Source organism: Opisthocomus hoazin, chromosome 9 (assembly GCF_030867145.1).
Source record: "Opisthocomus hoazin isolate bOpiHoa1 chromosome 9, bOpiHoa1.hap1, whole genome shotgun sequence".
NCBI classification, from domain to species: domain Eukaryota; kingdom Metazoa; phylum Chordata; class Aves; order Opisthocomiformes; family Opisthocomidae; genus Opisthocomus; species Opisthocomus hoazin.
The window spans coordinates 31171505-31190898 of record NC_134422.1 but is presented as its reverse complement, the minus strand read 5'-3'; the positions used below and the strand labels follow the sequence as shown (position 1 = coordinate 31190898).

General features: G+C 47.1%; 1 protein-coding gene across 2 annotated transcripts in view; it reads left to right on the top strand.

Annotated features, from left to right (window-relative positions):
• Positions 1-15336: 15336 nt before the first annotated feature.
• BMPR2 (bone morphogenetic protein receptor type 2) overlaps positions 15337-19394 on the top strand; it is a 113953-nt gene continuing 109895 nt past the window's right edge. For both annotated transcript variants that reach the window (XM_075429822.1, XM_075429821.1), the window contains exon 1: positions 15337-16340. In XM_075429822.1, the coding sequence (XP_075285937.1) occupies positions 16265-16340 (76 nt within the window). In that variant the 5' untranslated portion in view covers positions 15337-16264. The remainder of the gene's footprint in view (positions 16341-19394) is intronic.

The window sequence follows — 19394 nt, the reverse complement described above, 5'->3', positions numbered from 1 at the left end:
GCTTCTGATATATAAATTTTTAAGGTTTATTTTCCTTTATTTTAGCGTAAAGCTTAGAAATTTACACTGATAAAAACTGATTAATCATGTGAGTCTACAGGCTGTCAAAAATACCAGCTAGCATGAAGTCTGCAATAAATCACTGGAGCTGGTAACTCTGATACTGACAGTTGAACAACTCCCATTTGCTGAGGTCAAAACTACAAAAAAAAAAAAAAAGAGCTCTAAGTACATTTTTAACCTAAAAAAAGTCTGAATGTAGGATAACAGAATCTCTGCTTATGATGTTTCACTGATTTCTCAATCAAATTTCCTCAATATGCAACTTAAACGTCTGGGTTTCCTTTGGCTGTCAGCTGCTGATCACCATCCCCTCGTCAAACCCTGACCTTTAGAAATCGCTGCAACAAGGTGTTTTGCCTGCCTGTAGTTGTGTTTCATGCCTGCAAAAGATGCTGGTTTTGCTTCATTTTTTTACACCTGTGTCTCATTTCTGGTCTCTGTGCTAACTCAATGGCAGAAAGTGTAGGAAATGCATCCCTGCTGGGGCAAGTCCTTTAAAACGGCAAATCCCTGCCACCACCTTCCCCTATATTAATGAAGTCAGGTGAAGAGTGGTGCCTCTGCCTCTTTATACAGGGTGGATGAGATGGCGCCAGTCAGCTCTTAAATGCAGATCCACCTTCAGCCACCAAAATAGTGCGGTTCCCCCACTGATAATGGCATTTAAGGCGAGGGTCATGCTGTGCTGAGGGGATGGCTTGGGAGGAAAAGGGGGAAGCAAGCGTGGACCTGAGCATGGCCTTTCCCTTCTCCAGCCACCCACCAGTGGTCTTGGGGGTTTCTGCAGCTGCAGAGCAGTCAGGGCCCCACGCTGACCCCCATGGGAGCCTGCATCAGCCTCCTGTGCTCAGTGCTGGGGAAGGGTTTGACCCAACTATATGTATGTTTTTGGCTAGGCTGGCTCTGCAAAGCAAAAATGAGTGTCCTTACCCTGAAAACAAGCACTCGGGCGTTGGATTTGACACAGCTCTGTCATCGCGTCATGTAGACATGCTTTAGAAATGCCCTTCAGCTGAGCTGCGTGACTATCGCAAGATGATGCCTACAGGAGGGAGAAGTGCGCTTGGCGATGTCTTCTTCCGACAACTGCTTCTCTAAGATGGACAAGGAAGTTTGGGTGCTCTCTAAGGTATTTTTGGCTGTGTGGATTACATAGAGAAGAAAGCTTTACCTGTCTTTCAAAGACCACAGGTAAAAAGTGATATTATACCTTATGTAAAGGAGTACTTTTCCCAGTGAACATGCTTATGAAAGCAAATAAAAAAAGAATCCAGTATCTCTCCTGGGAATAACTCCCTTAACATAAGCCACGCTGCCCTGATGTGAGACAGGGACCACCATGAGACAAGCCCCGGTGTGCCCACAGGGCCACTTGTGCCACTCTCCCTACAAGTTCTCCCTACAGGGACCTGAGGAAGAGGGTGCCAGCGACCCTTGCCCACCTCAGGCCGTCCCTGTGTGTAGGGGATGTCCTTCCCTCGCGCCCGTGGGCTGGAAGAGACCGTCTGGCTCTGCACCTACCCACTGCACAGACTGAACTTCTTGGTCTTTCCCATTTACGTGGGGATTAGTCACGTCAGGGCTTGGATGCTGCAACTTTGATGGCGTAATCCTGCCATGTCTTTGGTAACTTGGAATCGTCCTAGACAAGATGGGAAAGAGTTTAATGTCTGATGTGAAACGCAGAAACATCTATAGAGGTGAGTATTAAAGTCTTGAAAGATGAATTAATGCGTCACAAAGAAATGAGAATAGAAATGCTGCAGAGGTGATTCTCTTTTTTGATCTGTCATTGCAGACTACTTTCAACCGTGAATTTCTTGGTAAATATTTAATATTCATTACGCAATTCCATTTTGACATGCAATCTCCAGGGACGCATAGTCTTAATACAGAAAAAAACCCACATTCTAAAAGAAAGTTAAACTATGCCTGGTACTGTTCAACATACTTACTTTAATCTTTCCAGATTCTGTAATTTGCACTAGTTGAGATGCTGCAGAGCCCCCAGGTTTGCTTTGGCTGGTGATTCAGCAGAGCTGGGATGTCGTACTGGCAGTGACCCACAGAAATCCCAAGGGATGAGCCGCTGGAGGGGGCCTGCGGGGACTGTGGCCCTTGCGATTGGTGACAAATATCAAATGAAACGAGCTGCCAGCACTGGGGACTTCCCCACCCCCACCATAGTCATCTTTTACAAAAAGTAAATGTCGAGGAATGAGTGTCTGGCTGTAAGCAGACGCCAAGGGTTCACGCAACCCCATGGCTCAGACCCATCCCTGTCAATCAAGGCATAATTCTTGTCCTGAGGCAGCTCAGTTTGGCCTCTTTTGATTCAATCACCAAAATCACAGCTGAAACAAAACATCACCTTTCTCGCACTGCACGGGCTACCAAAAATGCAGCACGCTTACCCTGGTTTGTTCTGTTTGCATCACATCCTGCTTTCAGTAATTTTCCGTTAAAGCATATCAAACACGGTTTTGGGGGGATTTCCCTTCAGCCTTTACAGAATCCTTCATTTCTCACCGTCTACAGTCACCCTGCTGCTGTTGCACTATGGGGAAAAAATGTGTTTTGCCTAAATATTTGTGAAACTCCCTGTGCCATAATGAACCCTCTTGAGCTTTGGCAGAGGCTGGACTGCTGAACTGAGGGGGGAAAAATCCAAAAGGCAAAGATCTGAGTGAGCGCCAAGCCAGCCCAGGGACTGTTGAAGATGCTGCTGGGCAGAGGCGGAGGAGGATGAGAGTCCTGCCAGTCTGAGAGAGATGCTTTTGAATGCTGCGGTTTCATCTCTTATGATTTCATAATGCTAACATTTAAGGGTCAGATGATGTGATATGCTGCTTTCAGACGTTGCATATACAAGCCCAGCCCACTGTTGAGACAAAAGTGGCTTTAAGCCCCGTCTATCCATCTATCTGATCTATCTGTATGCCTTTTGCCAGCTGGCATGAAAGGTTCTTTTATCTGAAACTATTTCCACCTATTTCTCCTTTCAGAAACTCCGAAGTATTTTCATGACTTGAAAGAGCTATTTCCGGCATTTTTGGCTGGGGAGCATTCTAGCTTCAGATTTTACAAGAGGGATTTGAACATGTTCCCTTGCTTTTGGAAGGGCTATTACAGCAGGTCATCTTTCATAGGAAGGGTATGTCTCCTGCTCAAAATACTTATCATTTTCTCATGTTATTTTCAATATCTCTTCAGAAATTGCAGGTTGGCAGTGTATTACTTAACGGCAAGTCAAGTTCAAAGCATGAGCAGGGAAGGTTGATGTGCATGATAGGTCTCAAACCGGAATGGGGAGAGGGGCCAGGAAGCGAGCAGCGTCTCAGTGTGGCTGCATCTCTTTGGAACTTGCTGCGGCCCTGGATTTGCAGACAGTCTGTTTGAAACTGCACAGAGGCCTCCAGGTGTGAAGCCTGGAGATGCTGCTGGGCTTAATAACGCCTGGGGAAGGGGATGGAGCTTCCAGTGCTGGAGAGAGAGTCCTTTCACTGTTCTTGTGCGCCTGCCACTGAGACAGTGGTTGTTTCAATCCGCATCAGTTATTTTGAAAAGACATTTTTTCCTTCTGTTCAGCTCAGACATACCAAAGAACATTGCTGCTGGGGGGGAAGGCAAAAGAAAGGGGTTTTAGGTAGCAATGCTGCTCCTGCAGCACTCGAGCGAGCAGCACATGGTGGGCAATGATGATTACCACGTTTCCTTATGGCAATACCCAAGTTACTGTATGTTCAGTTTTTCAGGAGTAGCTTTGATTCGTCTCAGTGGAAGGAACTATGATATGGATTGTATCTCACTTGTTTCAGGGAGCTTTGAATAACATGTGCTTCCCTTCACACCGAACAGCTCGATGTTGCCACTTCCCTGAATAGCAGCCACATAAGGGAGTAAATTCTGAAGGCTGTGCTGTGCCTCACAGTTACACTGTATGGATGGATGGTGGCATAAAGTGGAGAACTTCAGCTACCTGCTGGAGAAGTGTCTGATGAAAAGTTGAGGCTGTTGCCTACTGTGTGTTGCCAGCTAGTTTAAAAAGAAAAATCTTAGTTTTGTTTTGTTTTTCTTTCTTCTTTTTTTTAAGATACAGCAATTTGTGACGAAATCACAGGGTCTTGAGGGAGTAATCTGGCTGAAAAAATTACTTCAGAATTTGGCCTAAAATAACTTTAAGATAAAAGCTTTTATGTAATCACTAATTCACAGTCGCAGTTGCTTTGGCTTCTCTCACTATCATTCTTAAGTTATTTTTTTCATGCTGGGAGTTGGATTTTCCTGGCACTGAATCTGTTTTCAGCAATGTATACACCACAACTGCTGACAACTAGGAGTTGGATCCCATGTTCCTCAACGCTGGATATAGCTTATTTTTTCTGGCACCACTTTAAAGTCTCCCATCTGCACTTGTCTCCTGATGTCCAGTGGCAGTCCTTCAGCTGCGTGAGAAATGCCTGATGTTATCCTGTTGTTCTTGCACTCCTCCGGACCCACTTCTCGGGCTGGGCCGTGAGTGTGTTCCTGTGCCGGCTGATAGCCCTCGCCTGTTCCTGGATAGACTCTACTGAGGCCAGCACTCCCGTCTCCTTCCAGCCCTCCCCTGTGATTACTGGAAGGCCCGTTAGCTTTGTGCATTTTAGCGTGGCAGAAACGGCGCTCCACTGCTGCTCTGGTTTTCCAGTCCTCTGCTTTTCCGTAACACAACCCCCTCTTCCCCTGAACTCCATTCCATCTAGGATCTGCAGCACATCACCACTGCTCCCTTCAGCTGCTGAGAACCAGAGGGAGAGCTGGCTCTCTACCTGCCTCTCATCTCCCCTGACCGGACTATTTTTTGCTGAGACTGGTTCTGGGACATGCATATTTCCAGGGTCGCCCTGTATCCTGCTTACTCACGAGATGCTGATGTTCCACTTAATGGCATTTTGAACAAGTACAGCTGTTGTATGCTCTGATTCCTCCTGACTTGGCTTACCATGAGTATGACTTCTTAAGGGATGTGTGCTGTTTGGTAACAAGCAGTTGTACTTGCTCAGTTGGGAGGTTGGATATTTCTCCGAGCTTACTCTATAGTTTAATGAGTGCAAGGTGTACTTGACAAATTAACAATATGCTCATTCCTCCCCCACCACTTGCCTGAGTTTGTTTATTTTCGTTATCCTGTTATATTCAGTTTCGTTTGTTATTTTTGGTTTTATTTTCCAGGCCTCTTTCCTTCCCTTACTTTTGCTCAGCTTAAAGGAATCTTCTTTTTGACCCTTCTTGGTATTCGGGGGGAAAACTACTGTTACTGTTGAGTGTTTTAGGCCTCTTTATTCTGCCTCACCAGACAGAGCATGCAGGAGCTTGCACGTGCATGTTCCTTCTCTGTCAACTTACTTTCATCTTCCTACACCTCCCAGCATGTCTTGAAGCATTACCTGGCACTCGAGGGTTCCATTACCTCCGTACCACAGCTGACATGATGTAGCAGTCTTCAGGCATCCCGCTTTCTGCTGTTGTCCACCAGCTGCCACCAGGAAAGCAACATTACCCCAAACTGGGAAAAAAACCTCCTCCTGGAGCCCTGCTCCCCGCAGCAGTGGCACTGGTGGTTGGGCACGTACTCCTCCCTCAGTCAGGAGAGCAGGAGTGTCCCAGACTGGCTACGTTGTGTGGAAAGCCATTTTTCTGCTGATCTTGTTTCCTGACTGCCAGTGCCCCACTGGTTTCCATGGTATTCGTGGTTGTGTAGGGGTGGCAATTTCAGCATTCTGGCAGCCTTCCAGGCTGCTTCTCTATAAAACCCTGTATGGTTTCAAACGGATATATATATTCCTTATTTTTCCTTCATCCCACAGAGCTGCCGTGTGCTTTTAAGCAGTTAATCTATTCCATCCTTCGCTTATCTCACAGGCACAGTGTGAGGTTGTGCCTGTTCTTGCTGGCAAGTTGCTTTGAGATCTTCTGATGAAAGGTTTGCCGTGAAGGCAAAAAATTATTGTAGCCATGCAATCACTCTGATTTAGAGGGGACGTTATAGAGCATCTTACTGAAACAGTAACAGAAAGTCCCCATGAAAGCAAGCTGAACTTAAATGGCATGGCATCCCCCTTCACTTCCACCCTATTGTGTAAGTGCTCCTTCCATGTTTTCACCCACCCTCTGAGAGCTGCTGTGCCCTGGCAAGAGGTCGGTGGCCACTGCAGCACCGTTGGTACGTGTGTGCTCCCAGAGCAGCTACGCATCTCTAACGGCAGTGCAGAAAAACATGAGAAAATCTTTCTTGTTACAGATGAGGCCTAATTCCTGTCAATCCTCTGTTTTGTTTTGTTTAGAAAACAAAAACAAAACAAACCAGGGCTTTGCTTTAACCAACAGTTGGAACAAGCAGAGCACACATCTGGTCTCAGCTTCATGTAGGCTTTCATAATAGTCTCCAGCCATAATAGTCTCATTTTCTGGAAGCGAGTCATTCAGGTTAAATGAGCTTTGATCAGGCTTGGACCTCTACGTGTCAGGGTGAAAAAACACCTCACGTCTGAGATGTGGGAGGCCAGAGGAGTTGAAGAGAGGGGGTGCTACATTTGGACATGCATAGAGAGTTTCTTTTAATTTGTGAAGGGTGGTTAAATGGTGACCTTCTCAGCTAACGACGGCAAGTCTGTGATCTGTGGCTTCGGCTGTTCTGGGCTCTTTTTCATCCAAGTGTAGGATACATTTGGCAACACAGGCTAATACCAGATTGAAGGTCTCCTTTGTTGAGATGGATTTAATGGCCCTGAGTTGAAGGAAGATGCTCTTTGGTGTGCTAAAGGGAAAGAGGTTGAAAACTGCAACAGGCATTAACTATTTGTATCTGTAGAAACCACAGGAGGAGATAATACAGTAGTAACAGCTGCCCCTGGAATTATTTGTGCACATGTTTGGCTGCAAAGGTTTCTGCCCAGCTGGCTGGCTGGAAGTCACTGCAAGTGCTGATAAGTATTTGCCAAACACCAAGAAGAAGACAGGACAAGGTCAGAAGCTCTTCTGGTAGCAAGGCAGAGTGTGTTTAGCAAACATCGTAGCCTCTCAAATTGGGGTGAGAGATTTCATCAACAAAACATGCAGGGGAGGTCTGAAGGCTAGCGGAGGGCAGGAGAAATCTGCTTTACAGCTTTTGGCTAAAGCTGAGTGAAACATGGGACTTGCTGCTTCCATCTGAGCAGAGGATTATCTGCTGGCCTGCACCAGGGACCTGTTCCTCTGGGCGGGTGCAGAGAAAGTTTTGAGCCTTTTCCAGTTGTATCTGAGCACAGCATTGTCAGTGCAATCAGCCAAGGGAGTCTTCTATCCCCCACAAAATGTCCCATCACCCCCCTATCCCATCACGGTGTCTGTATCTGTTGGGGCTGGGCCAAAGGAGCAGGGCAGCTGCGGGATGGAGAGACGTGAAGCCCAGCTCTGGCTCTGCAGCAGCTGCAGGTGCAGTTTGGATATCCAAACTCGGGGACATTTGAAGTGGGGCTTTGTGACTGGCAGCCCTTTGCTCAGCTCGGCCCCTGTCCTGGCAGGCAGGGAGCTCCGGCCCAGCGCAGCGCTGCTCAGGGGAGCGGCCAAACGGCTGGGAGGGCTCATAGGTGCTCACGTCTTCTGCATGCTGGGGTGGGCGAGGGGAGTGTGTGAGTGTGACCCTGGGTGGGAAGCTGAGGGAGAGCTGAGAGCAAGTCTGGAAATGGCCTCCGGAGGCCTGGTTCTCATTTGTGAGTCAAAGTTTTTTAGACCTCTGCAATTTCAAATGGCAGAAGATAGCATGGGGTGAAGGGAGTGACTGTGCTCTCAATGCTGGCTGCGTGCCCGAGCAACTCTGGACTGGTGCCGGTGGCTGGAGTCGGTGGTCCGGCCCATATCACTTCAGCAAGGGGATTCCTGATGGATTGTCGGGGAAGCGGTTAGTTGGGTTTATTTTTCCAAATCAATCCGTGAGAGGCAAGCAGGCTGTACAGAGATACTGACTCATTTCTGAATCTGAAGGAACGTTCTTCACAGATCAAAATAAGTTTCAAAATTGTCAGGTAAGAAATGTCATATTACAAGCAGAGGCATAAGGAATAGAAATCTGTTCAGTGTAGCAAAAGGTAATATTTTTTCTTCTGTCTTTTTCCAGGTTATGTTCCTGGAGCTGGCCACATGCAGGAGAAGAACACAGAGTAGGCATGCTCAGAGCAGCACCTTCCCCTGGAAGCCATGGTCAGCCCCCTGCTTGCAGTGGCAGGAAGCCCCGAGTTAGAAAATGCTTCTGTTCTAACTCTCTGCTGGTTCTTGACTTTGCAAGAGAACACAAAATCTGAAGAAGCTCTGCTGTTCAGTTCATATTTGATGTATCCTTTCTCATTGAAAAGTGGAACTGTTGTAAGAAGCCTGAGCAAAAGCTGTTCCCTCCACACTGCTGCTGACTCCTTGAAAAGGATGTAGGAAGAGACCAAGGAGCCGGGTAACAGCAGAGGCCAAGGGCTGCACTGCTGGTGCTGAAAGACACAGAGAGAAGGGGATGTGTGCCCTGTTACACCAAATAACTGCCCAAAACAGCAGCCTCAGATGAGAACCACAGCTGTGAACAAGCTGCTAAAGAAAGGATGGAAAAAGATAGGGAACAAATGCAACCCTGACAGTTCCGCTGTTCCCACCAGCCATCCAGGCTTGGCAGGCATCAAGGAATATGTTGGAGCCATTCAAGGGGTACGATTAATCCCCCAGTGAGTGGAGTAACACTGAGTATTCACACCTTCAACGCCTGGTATCATCCAGGGGCAAATGGTACCACCACTGCCACAGCTCTGGACAGTTGGGGAGTGGTTACACGCATGGCTGGTTTGCCATTAAAATATGTCATTTAAAATAACAAGTAACAACTGTGTTTTGTAGACACTGCTTCTCTCCTTTAGATGAACGTCTGACACTTGCCAAGCTGGTGTGGAGTTCAAGGACAGCCAGCAATGAGCATGCACACAGGCTGCTTCCTCCAGACATCTGCCATGGCAGACTGAGTGCAGGTACACCACAGCTTTATCAGAGGGTTTAATTTTGTTCTCAAAGGGCATTTTTATTAGCTTTCTGCTAGAAGTATTGTGATGATTAGAGAAATATTTTTAGGTCTAATTGTCTGTGAGAAATTAAAGAACAGAAAGGAAAGGGTGGCTTCTGAAATCCAGTCTGGCTTGCATTGCCAAATAGATTGTGTAGTGAGTGATTAAAAAAACCCAAACAACCACAGCAAAAAAAACCCACCCCAAAATCAGAAGGAAAAAGGAAGGTAACAGTAGGAGGATAGTGTATTGGAGATGCCATGAGTTCTGTTCCCAGCCACCAGTCATGAGTGTGAGAAGGCTCAGGTAGCTCTCAGGAATGAAACCCTGCAGGTCTGTGGTGATGACGTACCCCTCTGCTACGGAACAGAAGAGGATTCTGACACAACTCATTACATCTCCCTTTCTGACTAAGTCCATTGTTGGATTTAATGAATAAGTGATGTTTTGAACTGATAAACACCCTGCAGCAAATTTCCCATTTTATGTTGTGATGAATAAGCCAAGAGATTCAGGCAAGCTGTAAAGGGCATACGATTTCAGGCTTAATTCAAAGTGGGAGGTGCTTCTCAGAGCTAGCTTGAAAGTTTCTCTCACCTCCACCCCAAAATGGAGATAAAGTTTCCGCAGACTAAGCAGTGTTATCTCTAAAACAAGACACAGTGACTGCTACAAACATTGTAGTTCATTATCACAGGGAGATATCATGTATTATGAAACATAAAAATGTCTATTAACTGTTTCACTGCTAATGCTTTTAGATACATATTATTTCTTTTGTGTGCTTGTCCCACAGTGTATCCTCCTCCTCCTCCTCCCCCCTCAGTACCATAGGCTTACCTGTCCCACACCCAACTGCTTACATTTCCAGGCTTGACCCTCGCATCTTTGATCATGCAATTATGGGCTCCCCATAGGAAACCACTCACTATACCAAAATTAGAGAATGTGAGACCAGCAGAAAAGAGAAGTGTAATATCAAAATAAATCTTTCCAGGGACTGCCACAAAAGTGGTGTAATTAATTTTTGCATTAAATTAATTAAAAGTCTCCTGCTGAAAGGTAAACAAAGCTGCCACAGAATTTCTCTTCTGATATAGGATGATGATGTCAAAAGCTGTTGTGACTGTTGCACACTATGGTTCATCTTGCAGTAGATTACACAGCAACATGACAGAGTTAGAAAAATCCAGGTCTGAAAACACTTACTAGTTCTTACTCGCAAATGTTTATTTTTTTTTCACAGGCTCCACAGTCGGTGCTCTTTTCTGTGCTTCAAGACACAAAGGAAAATGAAGTCATAACAGCCTTCAGACAGACTTTTATGGGTCTAAAGGCCATAAGTAATGTCTGGCACAGATTAGTTAACTGGACTAAAGGGGAAACGCATTCTCACTGGAGGCAGGGGTTTTGATTTACCTTTTCCTTGAGGCTGTTGGTACAATTGTGAGCATGAGATCCTGCTCTGGTATGTGATGCCACAGGACGTTTCACCAGTCTCGCATCTTGGCAGGGCAGACCAATTGTTGTGGATGGTACTTTTCCTGCCTGTCAGAAAGAACAGAAAGGAATTGACTTTCCAACACAAAGGACTTTTCCAGGGCTTCAGTCACAGCTTGGTGTCTCTCTGTCCCTCTTTTGTGGAATCTGTTTTCCCAAGATGAAGCCGAGCCCTGGAAAAGGAGCAGAGGCTGAGAATAACTCAGACAAGGTGAAAGTGATGCTGGTAGGTTGCAGGAAGGCTCTGAGTGGCATGGTGCCCTTCCCTATTCCCAAGGAAACAGGTCCATGCTGAAGAAAGGTACTTCTGCGTCCAGATTTCTTCTGAAGTCCCCAGAGGATTCACCATTTTTCTTTCTCTGTACCATATGCCTACTTCCCTGTAACTATCATCTTCCCGCAACCACCCTTGCTATCCTGACCTCTAACTCTAAGGGGACTTACTGGGGCACGTTAATGCCTCTGTGTGACATCCTGGACTGGACCGATGGGAAAACCTATATAAGATAAGTAACTGAATACTTCTGAGGGTAACGACATCTGCATGTGATTACTTGTTTGGCTGCATTGGCTGAAGTTTTAGCTGCTAACTCAGCAGACTGTAAGTAGACAGTATTGTCTTTTCAGTGCATTCTGGCTGCAATTCAGGGTGTTAATAATAATCTAGAGAGCTATATAAGGCTTGGATCCTGGCTATCAGAAACCACCTCTCTCTCCATGTAGAGTTACAGGAGGCGAGACTGGGGAGATGATCTTGCTGACAGTTCTCTAATTTAGCAATGAGTGGCAGGCACTCGCAGTGGAGACCAGTACCAAATCCATTGTTTATGCAGCCACTACTCAGGATCCAGAATGGGGGTGTTTATTTGTAGGAAAGTCTGCGAATATCTTGATTGCTGCTTTTAACACATTTTTATGCATCAGAGTCAATACTATGGGTATACTTTGTTTTAAAATTAGGAACAAAATATCCTCTAAAAGCTAAATATTGGGCCATGTTATTATCCTCTTTCCCCAACACTCGCAACAGTACTGAGAACACTCTGGCCAAGCTGACGGGCAGCCAAATATAATTTATGGCTTGTTTTAAACTGATTTGTTGATTTCATGAAGGCCTTGTCAAAAAGAACAGTCTCCTGAGTCCTAACAATGATAACAGTTATGTTGCATCAGTGCTGAAAAACTTCTGGATAATAGTGAACCTATCCTGAGAGATCTTCTTATAGTGCCTGAAAACTGCACTTTCTAAAAAGAAATAGGGTTGAAGCTATTGTCTGTGAGTTAATTTTGGTTTTCTTTATGCTTTGTTTGTCTTATTTTCCACTGATTGGAAATTCCAGGTAATTAAAAATAAATACATGCATTTTTTAAAGGAGATGCTGCTAACAACAATTTCACTTATGCACAGTGTTCAATTTGTAAGTGATGTCAACATATTTGTGTGTGCATCAGTGTGACCGACAGTAGGTAACATCTGAGGTGCTGATCAGCCTTATTTCTCATCTCAGTGTCTCACTCAAGCATGAAGGTAGCACAAGGGGCAGCCCCCCCAGCGTGCTGCATGAGCCTATGTCATCCAAGCTCCCTTGCCCAGGGGCAAGGCACATGTGCCCTGCCGTGGACCTAGTGCACATCAGACCGACACCTCAGGGAGCTTGCAGCCCACCACACCCCGGCTCCTCTGCCACTGTCCTCCTTGGCCCCCGCCCCACGACAGCCCTCCCAGCACAGCCTCGCCCCTGCCTGGCTTCGAGAACAGCAAAGAGTTGCAAAAGAGCATCTACTTCATAAGGTCTTTTCTCCTTGTTCTAGTTTTTAACAGTGTTGTCTCCATTAAGTTCAATATTGTTGTTTCATTGGGTAGAAGTTCTTCTTGCTGGAAACACAAGGCTTCAGTCACAATATTTTCTTTTAAATCTTGGTGAGTTTTACAGGTTTTCTCGTCTCCTCTGTACCCTCACCTGAACCCGTACCACAGGTTTACTCTGCAAGTTTTCATTATCCTGAGTATTTGTCTGTGGGTCTTACTTGATGTTGCTGAATATTAGGCTAGTGAAATCCTAGCTTTCAGTAACAATATCACAGAAAGAATTATAAATGCGCTCTCGTCCAAGCACATAACAATGAGTTAAGTCTGAATGTGACAGTTTAGATCTCTGTTTTCCTCCCACCACCGTGGGAAAAGGCAGCTGCTTCTGCGCTTAGACAGCAGTGATTACTTCCTACATCTGTGTGGTGAAGTGGGGGTCAGCCCCTTCTCGACCCTGTCGGCTCCAGAAAACAGGGGTGCAGCGGCTCCGGCTCTGCAGCCTGGCATTGGTGTGCAGTCAGGGGTCCTTCACAGTCGCAGCGGGCTAGGAGGGACCTGGCCGTTGAGGAGAATGTCTTTTGCAAAACTTGAAACAGGGAAGGGAAAGAGGAGTTGCTGGGATTGCAAGTCTGAGAGATTAGTCCAAGGACCTGACATAAGATCAGATGAAGCAGATCCATAGCCTTTTGCAAAGGTGTTTTCTTGACCAGGATCTGGGTTTTTGTGAAACCGAGAACAAATAATTATATTAAAAATGGCATGTCTTGTTCTTTCTAGGAAAACACAGAACAAAAATCCAATCCGTTCTGTGGAGAGAAAAAAAGAAAAGTAAGTATTTTAAGGCAGAATATCTGCTTTGTACAATTTCTTGTGGAGAACTCCCAGTATGAATTAATCAGCCAAAACTAGAACTATTAAAACAAGTGAGACTTCTGTCGTTTCCTTTGGGCTGAGCAGGTTTTGATACACATCACAAACAATTACAGTAATTTTCTTTTACCATCTAAACAGCGAAAAGTGCTGTGCAGCCCACACAGTTAGGTCCTTGTTTTCCGTGAACAAAGTAGATCTTGCTTCTTTTATTGCTAGGTACAGCTGGGCAGATGGTATGCTGCACAGTTTGATGTCTTTGCTGAACCAGAAAAGAACACTGGATTTTGGGCCCACAAAAAATACTCAGTGTTGGTGGTTTTTTTTTTTTTCTTCTCTTGGAAGTAAAACTTTTCTGTTTGTTGTTGGGGTTTTGGTATTTTGGGGTGTTTTTTTGTTTGTTTGGGGTTTTTTTGCTTGTAAAGTTTATTTCTTGACAGTTCACGTTACAGAAATAAGAGGAAGGATATTGTGGTTAACATGCGGTTGCAGTTCTGGAAAGTGGCAATACAAATTACAATCTGGGATTCTATATTTTATTGTCTCTCACCAATATCCATGTCAGATCTGCATAGATTGGAAGTAAACATATTGTAACAAACTTTTAAAACAATTTTATAACTATCAACAAGCCACATAAACTCAGCTTGACCCTAGGAATGTCAAACTACGTCCGGCTGAAGCATGGCAATGATAAAAATTTTGTTAGGAGTTATTTAAGAATTCTCTTGATCATGCAAGAATTGGATTACATCTGTTTCACCTGTTACAGCTTGTGGGGAGTTATGCAGAAGCCTGTTATTATCATTAAAATCATAACTTATTTGCAACTACACCATTTTATGTTGTAGCATTTAATAGTTTGAGGTGTGGAGTTGCACTTTTGAATTTGTATTCCTCACACCCCATTCTTGAAACTGACAGAGGAATGTAGGCTCAGGGAAGCATTTGCCATAATCAGCCCTCTGGAGAAGACCAGATATGAAGGCACCTTCTGTGTTCAGGAGGTGTTTTAAGAGCCTTTTTGTACGCTACACCTAGTAAAACTTGTCTGCAAGAGCCTTGCTAGGCCAGAACATCAGACACTACATTCCAGCCACCGTTCTCCCATCAGCTGCTGACCTCACTTCTCTCTTTGGTCCTGTGCAATATAGCAAAGGTTAAAGCACACAAACAGCTCAGCTGTAACCATACAATCTCTTATTTAAGAGGCAGACGATGATTTTGCTTGGGAGGGTCGGGCGGGTGAAGCTCTGTGCGCCGGGCGGCCGGGCCCGGGAGCTCCCGTCAGGCGGGGATGGCTGACAGAGGGAGCGGGACGCAGGCCGCGGTGCCAGCGCGCCCAGGGGAGCTCGGCAGGGCCTGAAGGGGAGGACAGGGCAGAAGCTTCGGGGCTGATGAAAGGAAGGCCGAGCAGCTCAAAGCTGACGCAATCGCAGAGCCTGCAAAAAGTTTTTCGGCTAACGGCGGTTTTGTGCCCCTCGAGCTCACGCTTCCCTGCTGCCGGGCTCTCGGGGGCGGCCCCGTGCCGCCCGCTGCCTTCCTGGGAAGCTCTGCCGGGAGCTTTCCGCCGCGCCGGGCGGGCCGAGGACTGCGACCAGCTCCCACGGCCATCCCTCGCCTCCAGCGCCGCTGCCCCTGACGGAGCCCCGCGCCGACCCCCGTCCGCAAGATGGCGGGGCCTCCGCCCGAGAGGGCCCTTCTCTACCTGCCCGGAGGCCCACCTCTATGGTCGGGGGCGCGGCGGCGCCCGGCCCCGCCGCTGACGGCGGGCGCGGGGCGTGGCCTGTCGGGCGCAGGGCGGCGGGCCGGGCGCCCAGGCTGGCGGTTGGAGCGAGTCCCCTTTGTGTCTGGAGCCGGGAGAGCCGCTGGGGCGGGCGAGGGGCGGCGCGGCACCTCCGGCCTTCGGCGGGCACGGGAAGGAGGCGGAGCGGCGCGGGGCCGAGCTGACCCTCGCCGGCGAGCCCGGCGCGGCGGGGGGGGAAGGCGCTGGCGGCGCGGCGGGGCCGAGCCGTTCCCTGGGCGAGCCGCGCCTCGCTCGGCCGCCGGCGGCGGGCGGAGACCTGAGGGAGGAGGCCGGGCCGGGCCGGGGGCCGCCCGGCGCCGTGGAAGCTCGGGGAGGGAAGGCGGAGGAGGGGGAGCGCCTTCCCCCGGCGCGGGGAAGGGCCTCCGCTGCGCTCTCGCCCGCGGAGCGGAGCCGGGTGCCGTCGCGGCTGGAGCCGCCGAGGAGGGGCCTCGCCTCCCGCCTCCCCGCGCTGCGGGCCCCACCTCTGTCGGAGTGGCCCGGGGTGGCGTCGCTTCCGCGGCGGGCGGCCGGGGGTGCGCGGTGGAGCCCGCCCGGCGGGGGAGACAGATGGGCCGGGATGCAGCCGCAGCCCTCGCCGTGAGAGCGGAGGGCGCCGCGCCTCGGCGCGGAGGGACTGAGGGGATCGCCGCCGCCTTCCCGGGCGTGTGAGGCAGCGAGGAGACGGACACCCTTAGCAGGATGGGACGCGGCTCCGCCGTGAGCCCGTAGCGCTGCCTGTGCCTGCCCCGGCCGGCCGGCGGGGCTGCTCGGACCGGCCTTGCCCGCCTCCGGATATGCTCCCTGCTGCACCCGGCTGCTTCTGCCACCCCGGGAAGCTGCGTAGGAAATAGACTCGGTTCCCAGCTCGGTGGGGAGCGTGCCGCCGTTCCTCGGCGGGGGGAGATGCCTCGGGGCTGGCAGGCAGGGGCAGGCGCTTCCCTGGTGTCCGCCGAGCGCGGCCGGCTCCCCAGGCATGAGGGCAGGCGGGTGTAATGCAGTAAGGGCGAAGACTGCTCCTCTCAGCTGCCATTTGCCCTTCCTGACGGGATTGTAAACCGAGAGCGTCGAGGAAGACTGTGCGAAAGAAGGAGGAAATTCCTGTCGTCGGCTTTTTTGGGGGGTTTTTTGTGTTTTTTTTTTCCCCTCCCCCCGCTCCTGCCTGGCTCGGAGGCTCTCCCAGGTATGCCGGCCTCACTGCAGCACCTGGCGCTGGCGCTCCTGCTCGCCGGGGCCGCCCCGCTGCTCGGCACTGCGGCGGGTAAGTAGCCGGCGGGGCGGGGGCGGGGTGGGCTCCGCTGGTGCTGGGGCACCTCCGCGCCTCCGCAGGAAAGTCGTGTGCATCTCTTTCAGCGGCGAAGCCCGGTGGAGTTCTGAAATAGCGATGCGTTAAGCGTCTCGGAGAATAAAATCTTCTTGATTGTGTAGATGAACTCGACCTGCATTCGAGATGTGTGCTTTGCCCAGATCTGCTTCTCTTGTCTAATAGCTTATTTCAGTTTCGGAAAAATACATAATATTTTTGTTTTGCATGCCTCGCCCTTTGTAAGGTAATGCGGGAATTTTTAATATATATTTTAATCTTCAGCAGAGCTGTGCCTGTTTTGCTGTGGGTTCTTTGGGCACAGCCATTTTTAATTTTACCAGCGTCGCTGCGTTTAGGGGCCTTAAACATGTGCTGCAATTTTATAACAGACTTACTGTAATGTATATTTTTCTCGGAGGAGAGATCTGAAGCAAAAATTTGGCGATTTCTATTGTCATTGTGGTCATAGAACAGTAACGCAAAACACTATTGAGCGATGCTGGAAGATCTTGAAGAGTATTGTTTTAATAAGAAGGTGGAAGCATAAATACTAAGAGCATCCTTATTGATAATTTTGGACACTCTAGACCTATTTTTATTTTTGCTTGGAAGCTCAGTGTCAGATATGTAGGGTGTTTGGCTGTGACATTGGAAGAGAGATGTGTGTTGGTCTGGCATCCTTTGGTTTTCCTTCATGGTGACAGATGAGCATGTCGTAGCCTTCTGAGTGCTGCCCAGCTTTGTCAGGCACTAATAGCAATTCTTCTTGCTGTATGCGTTTTCCAGCAGTTTTGGAAGACTCCTAGGACTTTGGTGTCTATTTACTAATCGGGATACAATTTGCAATGCTTGCTTTTTTTAAGTGTTATTTTGTAATCTGATGTATCGAATTCGTAGATGAATCCTTGTAAGAAAATTGCTGTAGCTTGCTGAGATGACCCAACAAACTGATGAGGGTTTCCGTATTACCTTTCGGTGAGGTCTTAAATTGAATTATTTGTCAAAGTTGAAGATACTTGGTGTCGTTGTTAGGGAAATCTTGTAAATTATACATGTTTAGGAAGTTGCTTCATCGCTCTGACTGGGTAGTCCCTGATTTTCTCACTTCTGCTTTTTAAGAGGTCTTGTTGAGGAAGATATTTAAATGAAAAGATTGATGTTGCCTGTATCATCGTGACTGTGACTGCCATTATTTTAGGTTGATGTCTGCAGTGTCTCTGTGGTAGTTTGAGGAGTGTTTTTCTCCTTTTTTTTTCTTTTTTTTTCTGGAAGAAGGGACTTCTGAAGGTCAAAGGTCTTGGTATTAAAGCACATATGAATCAGGAATGCCCAGCATATCAACTTTTCTTACAAATATAGTTTTAAAAAAAGTGTAGGCTTTTTTTTTCCCACCCTTTGTGAAGACTTTGGTGAGTTGGTAATATCTCTGCCCTGATGAGGGAGAAGGGTTACTGAAGGAGCAGGTATGGATCTGAACCAGGCCAAGGGCTGGCCAGGTAGGGTACGAACCCATTTGCACTGTTTTGCCAATTCACCTCAATCCTGACCTGGCAGCAGCTTTCCCAGTATTTCAGTTCTGGTTTTGCCTTGTTGAAAGGGTATTAGTGATGCCAGCTTGTTTGGTTGTTTTGTGGGTAGGAACCTATTTTCCCATCACGATGGATTTTTTAATTGTGAAATTTTAACAATCCACTTTCTAAAAAACCTTGGTCATAATCCTCTGTAAAAGTAATTACACAGCTGATTTGAGCTCTAGTTAAAGTAACTAGCAGCCGATTTTAGGTTTACACTGCATTTCTGGAAAAAGAAAAAGGTCTATACATGGGGAAGCTACACTAATGTGTAATTCTGACCTTTTATGTTCATGAAAGAGCCAACACTCTTTCTTCTTTTCCCCTCCCCCAAATTATGAACTGTATGCTCTCATCAGAGTGAAAATGCTGCCTTTGTAGCTTTGAAAATCCCTATTAATTCTTCTGATTAGTGAATGGATACTATATCTCAGCAGTGTATGGGACTGAGGGTTTATAAATGCAAAATCATGACATCAGAGGGAAAGTATTTTTGTAAGAGGTTTGTAAATATCTGTCTGGAGGAGAATATCTGGACCTCCTTGGGGAGAGCTCCACAAAGACCTAGGTTTAATATGAGCAGGAGAGGAAAGATGTAAAGATGCATAAAGAAGATATGCATAAGGAGAGATATGCATAAAGAGAAAAAAAAATCTTACAGTGTGGCTGTAGGTGACAGTTTCACTCATAATCTGGAATATGAATGAAGACAGAAGGTGGTTCTTCCTTCACCTTTGTAACTGAACATATAGTAAAGAACTAGCTCTAGATTCAGAATTACGTGCGATCCTTAGGGGAAAAATATTACTGGCTTCCTCCATAAAATCCAGATCTCAACAGGTATCTGGTAACTGTATTTAAATCATATAGTAGTCCTTCTAAAGAGAAGTGCTATAGTAAGGACATTTTACTGATCCTAGTCTTAGATAATGTTTAAGGGGTTTAAGAAGTTATTGGAAAAAAATGGTTTGTGCCTCTTTGTTCTGTATTTCTCAAATGTCTTGAAATACTTCTTTCTAAAACTTTTGTTTACAGCTGTGGGACCTATTTATATGCCCTTATATTTTGGAGGATTCGGATGCGTTAATTGTGAGGGTTGTGCGTGAAGATGTGGTTGGTGAACCTTTGAGCTGTTCCCTGATATTGCTACAGAATTTTGTTTGGGTGTTCATATGGATCTGATATTAAAGATACAATCTTTCCTTGTTTCACTTACTTTCCTTCTGTGATATGCAATACTAAACCACTCTTCCTTCTTTATACATATCCAGGGTAGACAGTGTTCCATTGTCTGATGTGTAAATTATTTACAGAAAGTATAAAGCTAAAATTAAAGCAAATAGAATATCCTTTTGTCTTTGGGAATCTTTCTGTAAGTCTGTATCTGTGTGGTTCAACAGGGACATAAAATCTTCAGCATGAATGGAATTGGATAGAG